At 40.8% G+C, this 14,573-nt stretch overlaps 1 protein-coding gene across 11 annotated transcripts in view; it reads left to right on the forward strand.

The window, feature by feature from the left end:
• HYCC2 (hyccin PI4KA lipid kinase complex subunit 2) overlaps positions 1-14,573 on the forward strand; it is an 87,155-nt gene that overhangs the window by 54,167 nt on the left and 18,415 nt on the right. For all 11 annotated transcript variants that reach the window (XM_074399292.1, XM_010336448.2, XM_003925665.2 and 8 more), the window contains one exon: positions 11,289-11,384. In XM_074399292.1, the coding sequence (XP_074255393.1) occupies positions 11,289-11,384 (96 nt within the window). The remainder of the gene's footprint in view (positions 1-11,288; positions 11,385-14,573) is intronic.

The raw sequence follows: 14,573 nt of genomic DNA on the forward strand, positions 1-14,573 counted from the left end.
TACTTCAGTCAAGTTTAGTATAAGAAGGGTCCAAATGGTAAATACATTGTAGTCGTGAAATACCATTGTCTAATGTTTGGTATTATGTTATGATCATCTTGTATAAAGCAGTGTAAAAAGTGAATGTGCAGTCAGTCAAACCAGGATTCATATTATAGTACTGCAATTTAGCAATTTCTCTCAGTTTATCTGCTCTCTACACCTTGCTTTCTTGAATGAAGAATGGGATTTGTACCTGAAGTTAGAAAACTACAAAGTTTGAGGGACAGGTTCCAAAACTGTCCTCACTTCTGACACAAATTGACAGTTTTGGGAGTTCCCAAAACCAAACTCTAGTTTGATAATTTGCTAGAAGGACTCGCAGAATTCACTGAAAGCCATTATACTCACAGTTATGGCTTATTACAGGGAAAGCATACAGACTAAAGTCAGCCAAAAGAGACGTATATAGTAGAATATGAAGGGTGTCAAACACAAAGCATCTGTTGTCCTTTCCTGTGAAGTCAGGATATATTACCCTCCTAGCATCAGTGCATGACAGGAAACACAAAGTATTGCTAACGGGGGAAGCTCATTTAAACTCTGCTTTTCAGAGTCTTTTATCGAGGCTTCATTATGTAGGCATGATTGATTAGGTTCATTGCTCACTTGGTTGATCTCAGCCTCCATGTGGACTGATGCAGCGTAACCCAGAGCTACCACTTTAAATCACATGGTAGTTCTTTCTTGAATGACCAACTCCTACCCAAGAAAGTCAGATGTGGTCAGTCCAGCCCCAAGTTCTGGTGTTACCAGTCCCTGCCCTAACAAAGACTCTCTTTATTAGATATGACATAGATTAACTTCCTAGGAGCAAAGGCTATATCTCTCTTTGAGGAAGGCCAAAACTGGTCCATGAATTATTATGGTTCAACTTAAGGTTTTTCAACTCTACAGTGGTATGAAAGCAATATGCATTCAGTAGAAACTTTACTTCAAGTACCCATGCAACCCTTCTCATTTTTACTTTGAGTACAATATTCAGTTTATTACATGAGATACTCAATTTTATGATAAATATAAAATAGGCTTTGTGCTAGATGATTTTTGCCCAACTGTAGGGCTAATGTAAGTGTTCTGAGCACATTTAAGGTAGGCTGGACTATGCTATGATGTTCAGTAGGATAGGTGTATTAAATGCGTTTTTGACTTATGATATTTTCAATTTACAGTAGGTTTATTGGTATGCAATTCCATCGTAGGTCAAGGAGCATCTGTGTTTACTATACAGACTGTCTCCTGGTCTTTGGCCAAGGCTCAAAAATGATCACGTTTTTTATCTGGGTATCTACATTTTGTATAGCATTTATATGACAGCTATTATAATTTTGAATATGCCTAGCATTTAGAGGAGCAAGTGTACGTTACAGATAGATTTAAAGATAGAACTAATTCATCCTTTAACATTTGCATATATTTTCATATTTTTTGCACAAATTTGATTGCTTCATATCTCTTCTTGATCTGCCTTGTGATAAACTTGTGCAGAACTATTTGTTATAGAAATTAGCTAATGATTAGCTAAATCTAGTTCTTCCTCAGGGCAAATGATTTCCCGTTAGTATTCATTCTAAGGAGGCTTTAACTCAATTTCCAATACATATGACACTATTGTAACCTTACCAATGATGCCAGTATTATACCACGTCACAGGAGGGCAGTAAATGAAACCTAAAAAATAAGAGCCAAAGATACTGACACATTCACAGAGTACCAGTCAGTCATTAACAGTTATCTCAGTTCATCATCATATATGGCCAAAATATCTCCCAGAGAGGTCACTTAAGTTTACAGACTTCTGTTCAACTTCATTAAGTTCTGAAAGCAGGAGTGGTCTCACAAACATGACTTTTACTCTTTCAGGCATATAGTATAATTGAGCTAATAGTATATCATCTCTTGCTCCGAGCCTCCTCTAAGGTGCTAATCTATTTCCCACATTGCACAACTCATTTATTCATTTAAAAAAATCTCAGCTACTATTTCTCTCTCTCTGTTCACTTATACTCAAACTTTTCTACCTTTGGAGAGAGGTTAGGTTTGGCCATTGTGTTGGTCCCTATTTCTGGCAGCAAAGCTAGCTAGCAAGTGCCTCCCCATCAGTTTACTTCCAAGGACATAGGGTAGATTTACATAAAGAACTAATGTGCTATCACAACAACTAAGCAATAAATGTAAATTCTCTTTCAACTTTAATTTTGCCAGATGGAATGAAGGCACAGTCTATACCATCAGGCCTTTAGGAATTCTGACAAAGATTTGAAGGTGTAGTTCCAGTTTTATTGCTTAGGAATTGTCTCTGCTCCTTGGATCCACAGTTGCAGCACTGGTACTGCAACAACTGCGTTAGGTGGGAAAAAAATGTTGAGGTGATGTGGAAAAGAAGGGAAAAACATATGGTAATACCACCACCTGCTGTCACTATGAGAAGAACAGAATAGTGATGATGACTATCCCAGCATCATCTCTCCACTGCCTCCTTCCAAATCCCCTCAGAAAAACAGAGGAGTCTCTCCAGTGATGATCAGCCCTCACTTGGTGCCCCTCAGGTTAAGTACACAGTCATGAAAACTTATAATCCAGCCCTTTGTGCCTGTATCTCACCCCAGCCTTTTACTTTTTATTTTTATTTATTAATTTATTTTGAGACGGAATCTTGCTCTCTGTCCAGGCTGGAGTGCAGTGGCATGATCCCGGCTCACTGCAACCTCCACCTCCTGGGTTCAAGCGATTCTCCTGCCTCAGCTTCCCGAGTAACTGGGACTGCAGGCGCGTGCCACCACTCGTCCAGCTAATTTTTGTATTTTTTTAGTAGAGATGGGTTTCACCATGTTGGCCAGGTTGGTCTTGATCTCTTGACCTTGTGATCTGCCCACCTTGACCTCCCAAAGTGCTAGAATTACAGGTGTGAGCTACCACATCTGGCCACCCCAGCCTTTTAGACAAAAATATCTTACTTGATTTTTCTTTTCTTTTCTTTTTTTTTTTTAAAGATAGGGTTTCACCATGATGGCCAGGCTGGTATTGAACTCTTGATCTCAGGTGATCCACCCACCTCGGCCTCCCAAAGTGCTTACTTGATTTTTCTAATTATTTTCTTTTTCAATTGCTTTCATTCCATGCAATTGCTGTTCCATTACCCTGAGGATGTCTGTTTGCCCATTGTTGGACTTTATGGTCTTTAAGTGTGTTTCTTGCTCCAAAAATGTAACTCAGCAGTCCATATGGGTACAATGTCTTCTGGTCCTTTTACAGTACTCTGAATATTTGATCTACAATCTGATAAGCAAAGTGTAATGCAGAGTATCTGTTCCTGTGAGGCCCCATTTTTGGCCTCCAGAGACTGCTGACATCAGTTCAGCTTGCCAGCTATCTGCAGTCTTTGTCTCTTTTATTGGCATTCTATGCCCCAGAGGGTACAAAAAGAATACATCTAAATTCAACCCATTTCTGCATTGCAGCAGTACCACCATGTCCGCTCATTTCATGGACCCAAATGATCATTCCAAGTGAGTACATAGGGATATTTGCCCATAGGTACCAGTCACCTGATTCTGGAAAGGGGTTCTCCTGCTATGCATTGATGTTATCCTACTTACACACTCTTCAAATTCCCATAGTGATTTCTATATGGCTGTTTTCCATATACAGGCACCCCTTTCATAGGCCAGTTTTGTGTTACCCTTCTGCCTGACCACATGGCCAGACCACTGGCCACCACTCATGAGTTGATAAAAACCCAAACAGGCTGGGCATGGTAGGTCACACCTATAATCCAAACACTTCGGGAGGCCAAGGTGGGTGGATCACCTGAGGTCAGGAGTTTGACACCAGCCTGACCAACATGGTAAAACCCTGTCTCTACTAAAAATATAAAAAATTAGCCAGGCATGGTGGTGGGCACCTGTAATCCTAGCTACTTGGGAGACTGAGGCAGGAGAATTGCTTGAACCCGGGAGGCAGAGGTTGCAGTGAGCTAAGATCTCACCACTGTATTGCAGCTTAGGCAATAAGAGTGAAACTCCATCTCAAAACAAACAAACAAACATAGCAGCAAACTGCATGCAGTTCAGCCAACCTACCAAGCTGATTTGTTTTCTTTTTTTCTTTCTTTCTTTTTTTGAGACAGAATCTTGCTTTGTCACCCAGGCTGGAGTGCAGTGTAGTGGCATGATTTGGCTCACTGCAACCTCTGCCTCCCGAGTTCAAGTGATTCTCCTGCCTCAGCTTCCCAGCCCAGTTTTTTAAAGAATAAATCTTGGGCTGGACACAGTGGCTCATGCCTGTAATCCTAGTGGATAGATTGAGCTGGAAGGATCACTTGAGGCCAGGAATTCAAGACCAGCCTGGACAGTATAGCAAGACCCAATCTCTAAACAAAACAAAAAAAATAGCTGAGTGTGGTGGTACATGCCTGTGGTCCTGGGTACTCTGGAGGCTGAGGCTGGAGGATCAAGCCCAAGAGTTTGGGGCTGCAGTAGGCTATGATTGTACCACTGTATTCGAGCCTGGGTAACAAAGTGAGACTCATCTCTTAAAAGAAAAAAAAAATTGGGAGCCAGACGCGATGGCTCATGCCTGTAATCCCAGCACTTTGGGAGGCTGAGGTGGGCAGATCACGAGTTCAGGAGATCAAGACCATCCTGGCCAACATGGTAAAACCCCATCTCTACTAAAATACAAAAAATTGGCATGGTGGCGTGCACCTGTAGTCCTAGCTACTCCTGAGGTTGAGGCAAGAGAATCACTTGAACCTGGGAGGTGCAGAGTTTGCAGTGAGCCGAGATCACACTACTGCACTCCATCCTGGTGACAGAGCAAGACTCCATCTCAAAAAAAATTTTGAATTTCTTTCTCTAGCAGCACATAGAGATCTCATTCTTTTTAATGATGAGTTATTTCACTTTGTATACATACCATCAGTTTTTAGCCAACCTTGTATTGAGTAAATCTATATTTTCAGTTTTTTTGCTACTATAAACAATATTTCAAGGAACACATTTTTTGTATGTATATTTGCATGAGAGCACAAAAAGTATCTGTAGGATAAATTCCTAGCAGTGAAATTGTTATACTAAAGAATGTCTGTGGCTGGGCGCTGTGGCTCATGGCCGGGCGAGGTGGCTCACACTTGTAATCCCAGCACTTTGTGAGGCCAAGGTGGGCAGATCACGAGGTCAGGAGTTCAAGACCAGCCTGGCCAACACAGTGAAACCCCATCTCTACTAAAAGTACAGAGATTAGTTGAGCGCTGGTGGGCGCTTGTAATCCCAGCTACTCAAGAGGCTGAGACAGGAGAATCGCTTGAACCTGGGAGGAAGAGGTTTCAGTGAGCTGAGATGACACGATAGAGCTAGACTCCATCTCAAAAAAGAAAAAAAAAAAAAAGAATGTCTGCCTTTTTTAGTTTGAGTAGATATTGTAATTACCATTTCCAAAACAACTGTACCAATTCAATGTCCTACTAGTGGTTAGAAAGTTTTTCCACCTACTAACTCCCAATACTGATTATTTTCAAAGTTTTTAGTATTTACCAATCTAATAGTTAAAAACTGGTGTCACATTGTTATTCAGTATTGTTTTTCTTTACCTGTGAACTGCATATTCATGTCCTGTGTCTATATGTGTGTATACATACATATATATATATATATATATATATATATAGGCTGATTGGTGGGAGAGGTTTTCACTGGATTGCCCAGGCTGGTCTCAAACTCCTGGGCTCAGACAATTCTCCCACCTTGATTTCCCGAAGTGCTTGGATTATAGATGTGAGCCACCGTGCCCATCCCATTTTTCTTATTGAGCTGTGTATTTTTTTTTTTTTCCTAGTGACTCACAATAGCTTTTTGAATATTGAGGAATTAACACTGGTTTTTCATGTTGTACATTTTCAGTTAATTATTGGCTTTAAATTTATTTTTTTAATTGAGATATAATTTACATACCATAAAATATACCCCTTTAGGGAGTCAGGTGTGGTAGCTCATGCTTGTAATCTCAGCACTTTGGGAAGCTGAGGCAGGTGGATCATTGGAGGCCAGGAGTTTAAGGCCAGTTTAGCCAACATGGTGAGACCCTGTCTCTACCAAAAATATAAAAATGCCGGGCGCGATGGCTCACACCTGTAATCCCAGCACTTTGGGAGGCCAAGGCAGGTGGATCACCTGAGGTTGGGAGTTCGAGACCAGCCTGACCAACACAGAGAAACCCAATCTCTACTAAAAATACAAAATTAGCTGGGTGTGGTGGTGCATGCCTATAATCCTAGCTACTCAGGAGGCTGAGGCAGGAGAATTGCTTGAACCCAGGAGGCAGAGGTTGCAGTGAGCCAAGATCGCGCCATTGCACTCCAGCCTGAGCAACAAGAGCGAAACTCTGTCTCAAAAAAAAACAAAACAAAAAGAAAAATTAGCTGGACATGGTGGCGCATTCCTGTAATCCCAGCTACTGGGTGGCAAGGAGAATCGCTTGCACCCAGAAGGCAGAACTTGCAGTGAGCTGAGATTGTACCTCTGCACTTCAGCCTGGGTGACAGAGTGAGACTCTGTCTTCAAAAAAAATATTTTACCCCTTTAAAATACACAATTGAGTGATTTTTAGTGTATTCACAAGATTGTGCAACTTACACCACTATCTAATTCCAGAACATTTTTATCATACTACAGAGAAACTCCATAGCCATTAGTTACTCCTCCCTTCCCCTTACCCCTTGGTAACCACTTACTGACTGACTTTCTGTCTCTGTGGTTTTTGTCTGTGCTAGACTTTTTACATAAATGAATCCATACAATATGTAGCCTTTTGTGTATGCCTTCTTTCACTTAGCATGTTTACAAGGTTTGTTTCTGTGGTAGCATATATCAGTACTTTCTATTTATAACTAAATATTTCATTGTGTAGATACACCACATTTTATCTATCCATTCATCAGTGGATGGACATTGAAGTTACTTCTTTTTTCTTTTTTTTTTTTTTTTTTTTTTTTGGGCTATTGTGAATAACTCTGCTCTCTTTTGTCTATTTAGGCTGCTATAACAAAATACCTTAGACGGGGTAATATATAAACAATAGAAATATATTGTTTACAGTTCTGCAGGTTGGAAAGTCCAAGTTTAAAGTGCCAGCAGATTCAGTGCCAGCAGATGGTGCTTTCCAGCTAATCAAATTCAGGAGGGCAGAGCTGTCATGACCTAATCATTTCCCAAAGGTCTCATCTTTTTTTTTTTTTTGAGACAGAGTCTAGCTCTATCACCCAGGCTAGAGTACAGTGTCACGATCTCAGCTCATGGCAACCTCTGCTTCCTGGGTTCAAGTGATTTTCCTGCCTCAGCCACTTCAATAGTTGATATTACAGATGCGCAACACCATGCCTGGCTAATTTTTGTGTTTTTTTGTAGAGACAGGGTTTCACTATGTCGGCCAGGCTGGTCTTGGACTCTTGACCTCAGGTGATCTAACCGCCTCGGCCTCCCAAAATGCTGGGATTACAGGCGTGAACCACCTTGTCCAGCTGCAAAGGCCTCACCTCTTAATACCATCATAGTGAGGGTTAAGTTTCAACATGAATTTAGACCACAGCAGCTGTTATGAACACACACTCACAAAGTTTTGTGTGAACATACATTTTCAGTTCTTTTTAGTATAAACCTAGGAATAGAATTGCTAGGTCTTATGGTAATTCAACATTTGGTTTCTTGAGGAACTGACCTGCTTCTTTCCAGAGTGGGTATACCATTTTACATTTCTACCAACAGTGTATGAGGATACCAGTTTCCCTACATTCTCACAAACACCTATTTTCCATCTTTTTTATAGTAGCCATCTTATAGGTGTGAAAAGTGATATGGCATTATGATATTTATTTGTTTTTGCTGTATGTTTTAGTTTTTTATATAGTCAACTTTGTCAGGAATACACATACATATTTTTCCCCCAAGTTAAATATGCTTTAGCTCTGCACAGTTTAAACTTTTTTCTTTTCTTTTCTTTTTTTTTTTGAGATGAAGTCTCTCGCTGTCAACCAGGCTGGAGTACAGTGCTGCGTTCTCGGCTCACTGCAACCTCCACCTCCTGGGTTCAAGCAATCCCCCTGCCTCAGCTTCCTGAGTAGCGGGGATTACAGGTGCATGCCACCATGCCTGGCTAATTTTTTTGTGTTTTTAGTACAGACAGGGTTTCACCATATTAGCCAGGCTGATCTCAAATGCTTGATCTCAGATGATCTGCCCATCTCAGCCTCCCAAAGTGCTGGGATTACAGGTGTGAGCCACTGCGCCCGGCCTTTTTCTTTTTCTTTTTTTTTTTTCAAGACAGTGTCTTGCTTTATTGCCCAGGCTGGTATGCAGTGGTGTGATTGTGGCTCACTGCAGCCTGCAGCCTGGAACTGAGCTGAAGTGCTCCTCCTGCCTCACCCTCCTGAGTAACTAGGGCTACCACCATGTCCCACTAATTAAAAGGTTTTTTTTTTTTTGTAGCAGTGGGATCTCAAAATGTTGCTCAGGCTGCTCTTGAATGCCTGAGCTCAAACAATCCTACCTCCTCAGACTCCCAAAGTGCTGGGATTATAGGCGTGACCTACTGCATCAGCCTTCTATTTCCTTTTTTTTTTTTTTTTTTTTTTTTTTTTTTTTTGAGACAGAGTCTCACTCTGTTGCCAGGCTGGAGTGCAGTGGTACAACCTCAGCTCACTCCGACCTCCGCAACCTGGGTTCAAGCGATTCTCCTATCTCAGCCTCCCGAGTATCTGGGACAACAGGCACATGCCACACGACCAGCTAATTTTTTGTGTGTATTTTTAGTAGAGATGGGATTTTACCATATTAGCCAGGATGGTCTTGATCTCCTGACTTCATTATCTGCCAGCCTTGGCCTCCCAAAGTGCCGGGATTATAGACGTGAACCACCGCACCTGGCGTTTCTATTTCTTTATAGTCTCTTTTTCATCCTAGTAGAGTTCCTTAGGTGTCTGACCATTTTTTTTTCCCCTCCTGTTTAAGAATCAGGAATACACCGGTTGTGGTGGCTCACACCTGTAATCCCAGCACTTTGGGAGGCCAAGGCAGGCATATCATCTGAGGTCAGGAGTTTGAGACCAGCCTGGCCAACATGGTGAAACCCTGTTCTCTACTAAACACACACAAAAAATTAGCCAAGTGGAGTGGCGGACGCCTGTAGTCCCAGCTACTTAGGAGGCTGACACAGGAGAATTGTTTGAACCTGGGAGGCGAAAGTTGCAGTGTGCCAAGATTGTGCCATTGTACTCCGGCCTGCAGCCTGGGCAACAAGACCAAGTCTCTGTCTCAGAAAAAAAAAAAAAGAATAGGGGAATAAAAAATGAGAAGCTCTGACCATGTTAATATATGGCTGATTTTGAGCTAGTATTGATGAAAACGTTATTGCGGTTTTGCCGTTAAAAAAATTAATTTTTGCACCAACCAAATAACTGACTGTGAACTTCACCATAGGATCTCCCTAGGCCATTCATTTGGAAAATTTCCCAAATCCGTATCTTTAAGTCTTTCCTCTTTGAGTGGTCAGATTCCCTAGAAACAACTCTTCTGGTATCTTAACTAGATATCTTGTTGCTAGTATTTTGGTGGCCAAGTGGCAATATCCAGTCCGGTCTATTTCACTTCCCCTAATCTTCCTATTTTCAGTTTGGCATCCACCCCCATCATAGTTGCACCTGGTGGCTCCCAAGTAGAAATTATTTTTTATCCTTTCAGAGAATAAATCTCCATTCTTTTACCTAGCTGTATGGAGAAACAGAAGGGATCTGAAAGTGTGGCTGCTTCCAGATCAGACTTTCAACTTGATTTTTAACTTTTCATTTTGGAATCACTTCAGACTTACAAAAACATTGCTCAAATAATACAAAGAGTTTCCATAAACCCTTCACCATTCATCTATGGGAAGTGTTTTAGAGGTACAACTTCCCTGGTTCCTACCCGAGGTTCTAAGTGGGTCAACTGGATTAAGATACAGAAATGTGTATTTTTAAAAAGATCTCTAAATAACTAATGTGTATCCAGATTTAGAACCCACTTTCTTAGACATTATAAATTTTAGGAAAGCGTTTATTCATTCAACAAGTATTAAACAATTATAATATATTAGACACTGTGCTGGACACTAATAATAGAGATGAATAAATGAGGTTCTCTTTTCTAAAGTTGCTTATTACTAAGTGGGTGAAAGAGACGTAGAGGTGTAAAATTACAATTCAGTGGGATATACACTGTCCCACGTAGTGGGATATGTACATGTAGTGGATATATACATGTAGAGGTGTAAAATTACAATTCAGTGCTATATTAGAGCTACACAGATAACGGACTGGTTTACTTTATCAGAGAGAATTTAGAAGGGCTTTATGGCCAAGGTAAAAAATTCGATCTAGAACCTGAAATCTTAGCAGGAATCACCCAATTAAAAATATATATATTCTGTTAAAGGGGCAGTATACATTAAAGCAAGGAATTCTGAATGGTTATATTAAATTGCTGGAGTGGTAAGAAGATTGATGTTGTGTGGTATATTTGGTTGGTAATGGAGGGAAGTAAGGCTGGAAAAGAAGAATGAGGGTGGATTTTAAAGTACCTTGTAATAGGGACTTTGATTTTAAAGGACCTTGTGGTAAGTTTGGATTTTATTATGAAGTCAATAGGAAGATGGTAGACTTATATTCATAGGGGTGTCATCTATTCAAGCATTGTTTATTTATATTTTTGAGACAGAGTCTCATTTTGTTGCCCAAGCTGGAGTGCAGTGGCATGATCTCGGCTCACTGCAACCTCCACCTTCTGGGTTCAAGCAGTCTCCTGCCTCAGTTTCCTGTGGCTGGAACTACAGGCACATGCCACCATGCCTGGCTTTTTGTATTTTTAATAGAGATGGGGTTTCACTGTCTTAGTCAGGATGGTCTCAATCTCCTGACCTCATGATCCAGCTGCCTCGGCCTCCCAAAGTGCTAGAATTACAGGCGTAAACCACCATGCCGAGACTGATTTATTTTTTAAAAAAGGAAATATGGATGACAAGATGACAGCAAGGGATATGACTTGTAATAAGGAGATATAAACAGGGAAACCTTTGGGGAAGATACTATGGTGATCTGATTAAGAAATCATAAAGGTCAATATTAAGGCATTTTCATAACCATCCAGTACAGTAAATCATTTACTACAGCCTCTAGTAGAAGTAATTATTTGTAATCCTTTTAACCTTGCATTTGTTTTTTTTAGGTTTGAAGTCCTGAGTTTTCTCATGCTGTGTTACAATTCTGCTATTGTATATATGCCTGCCTCATCTTACCAATCTCTTTGTCGGATGGGTTCCAGGTGAGAAGAGTGATTATTACTAATCTTTGTATTTACTTATTTGACAATACTTATTTATTTGACAAATATTTATTGAGCACATTCTCTAAGCCAAGCACTATTCTAACTTCTGGTGATATAGCAGTAAACAAAACTCATGGAACATACATTCCTGTAGGAGTCCTTATCCTCATGAGTTTTTTTTTTTTTTTTTTGAGATAGGATTTCTCTGTTACCCAGGCTGGAGTAAGATAGGATTTCTCTCTGTTACGCAGGCTGGAGTACAGGGTTCAATCATAGCTCACTGTGCCCTCAACTTCCTTGGCTCAAAGGATCCTCCCACCTGGGCCTCTCAAGTAGCTGGGACCATAGGGGCACAACACCACACCCAGCTAAATTTTGTAGAGACAGGGTCTTGCTGTGTTGCCCGGCTTTGTCTTGAAGTCCTGGCGTCAAGCAGTCCTCCCACATCAGCCTCCCAAAGTGCTGAGAGTACAGGTGTGAGCCACCGTGCCTGGCCTCATGCATTCTTGAAAACATTTTCAGCATTCAGGATATATTTTCTAGCTGAACATGGAGTTGTACCAAGACATCCAAATCTAGGGTTGTTTAGTGATATATCTTATCACTCCCTGGTTGCCAGTTTTTGTAAATCACTCTAAGATCTTTGAAAAAATTGTGCTATGTATGGGGAAAGTCACAAGGAATCTGAACCTCTTTGCCTACATTTCATAAATAACTGTCTCTGTGTTGGAGAAAGTGATTAGTAATAGCACCAATGATGTGTATGTCTCATTTGTATGTGGGTGGTGGGTACTCTGTATGTCATGGATTATAATATTTTCTAAATCAGAATTTCTAATAATTTGGACAGACCTAGGCTGAAATCTTGTTCTGTCACCCAGGCAGTGCAGTGGTGCCATACTGGCTCATTCAACCTTTGCCTCTCAGGTTCAAGCGATCCTCCCACCCCAGCCTCCTGAGTAGCTGGGACTACAGGTGCCCCCCACCACACTAGGCTATTTTTTTTTTTTTTTTTTTTTTAAATAGAGACTGGGTTTCACTATGTTGCACAGGCAGGTCACAAACTCCTGGAATTAAGTGATCTGCGTGCCCTGGTCTCCCAGATTGCTGGGATTACAGGCGTTGAGCCACTGCATTGTCCCTTAAATTTCTACTATAGAAAAAATTTAGGCCAGGCGCAGTGGCTCATGCCTATAATCCCAGCAGTTTGGGAGGCTGAGATGGTCAGATCACTTGAGGTCAGGAGTTCAAGACCAGCCTAGCCAATGTGGTGAAACCCCATTTCTACTAAAAACAGAAAAATTAGCTGGATGTGGTAGCACATGCCTGTAATCCCAGCTACTTGAAAGGCTGAGGTATGTGAATCACTTGAACCTGGGAGGCAGGGTTGCAGTGATCGGAGATCATGTCACTACACTCTAGCCTGGGCAAAAGAGTAAGACCTTGTCTTAAAAAAAAAAAAAAAAAAAAGAAAAGAAAAAATTTAAATGATAAAAAATTAGTTTGGAGACAACGGATGTTTAGAGTCACAGACGTTCAATTATGGAAGGAATTCTGAATTCAGTCTTTCAAAATGCTTTTTACTTGAGGAAATCAATCCCAAAAAAAGGTTAAATGTTGTATTAGTTTTCTATTACTGCATGATAAATTGCCACAAATTGAGCAGGTTAAAACATCACACATTTATTATTTCACAGTTTTTGTGAGTCAGGAATCCAGATGGTTTAGCTGGGGTTCTCTGCTTAATGTCTTACAAGGCTGTAGTTAAGTTGTTAGCTGGAGTTGCAGTCTCATCTGAGGCTCAAAAGTTTTGTTGGCAGAATTCAGTTCCTGTGACTGTAGGACTGAGGGCTTCAGTTTTTTGTGGCTGTGTGCTGGAGGCCACCCTTTGTTCCTCGACACACTGGCCTCCCAACACGGTCAGCCTACAACATGGCAGGTTGCTTCTTCAACATTGAAGGAGTGAGACTCCAGCAAGACCTGTTACCTTAGGTAACATACTCATGTACACATAATCACGGAATCCAGTCACCTTTGCCATATTCTATTGGTTAGAAGCAAGTTGTAGATCCCACCCTTGCTGAAGGGAAGAGCATGACACAGTGTGAATACCAGAAAGATCATAGGGATCATGACTCTAAGAATCTGTCCACCACAAGTGCTTTGCTCAAGGTCACGTGCTATTATGTTACTGAGAAGAGATCTGCTTATAACAATACTTACTAATTTTGCCAATCTAAATTAGCTGTTACTCTGGTTTATAGATTATTTAAAAATATTTATTTCACTTGCCTGTAATAACATGATTAATATCTAACAAAATTCTTGTCTCTAATTTAGATGCTGCTTAAGTACTTACTGCCTATCTGCAGATAAATTTATTTATAATTCATTTCTTTTGGTTCATTAAAAGAAATCTGCCTGCTCCCTTATTGGAAACATTGTTGTGGCCTTTAATATAATTTCTTTTTTAAAAAAATCTAAACCACTTCAACTCCTGCACTTAGATCTTTTTTTTTTTTTTTTTTTTTTTGAGATAGAGTCTTGCTCTGTCACCCAGACTAGAGTGTAGTGGCACAATCATGCGAATCTCACAACAGCCTTGAACTCCTGGGCTCAAGCATTCCTTCCACCTCAGCCTCTTTAGTAGCTATGACTATAGGCGTGTGCCACTACACTTGGCTAATTTTTAAATTTTTTTTAGAGATGGGGGGTCTCACTGTGTTGTCCAGGCTGGTCTTGAACTCCTGGCCTCAAGTTATCTTCCTACCTTGGTCTCCCAAAGTCCTGGGATTATAGACATGAGTCACCACACCCAGCCTAATAGAGTTTCTTAATAACAAATATGGCAGAGTTTTGTGGTCCTCAAACTTTTGTTCTTTTGTTCATTATTCCCCTACAGAATTTTGAAAAACTATGTACTCCTTGTACATTAAGTTGACATTAAAATTTTTTTATCCTATCTTAAATAGGTAGAAATGATATAATTTCTAGGCCATGTGAGGTGGTTCATGCCTGTAATCCCAGCGCTTTGGGAGCCTGAGGCGGGCAGATCCCCTGAGGTCAGGAGTTTGAGACCAGCCTGGCCAACGTAGTGAAACCTCATCTCTACTAAAAATACAAAAATTAGCCGGATGTGGTGGCACGTGCCTGTAGTCCCAGCTACTCGGGAGGCTGAGGCAGGAG

This window comes from Saimiri boliviensis, chromosome 5 (assembly GCF_048565385.1).
Source record: "Saimiri boliviensis isolate mSaiBol1 chromosome 5, mSaiBol1.pri, whole genome shotgun sequence".
In the NCBI taxonomy this organism is placed as follows: domain Eukaryota; kingdom Metazoa; phylum Chordata; class Mammalia; order Primates; family Cebidae; genus Saimiri; species Saimiri boliviensis.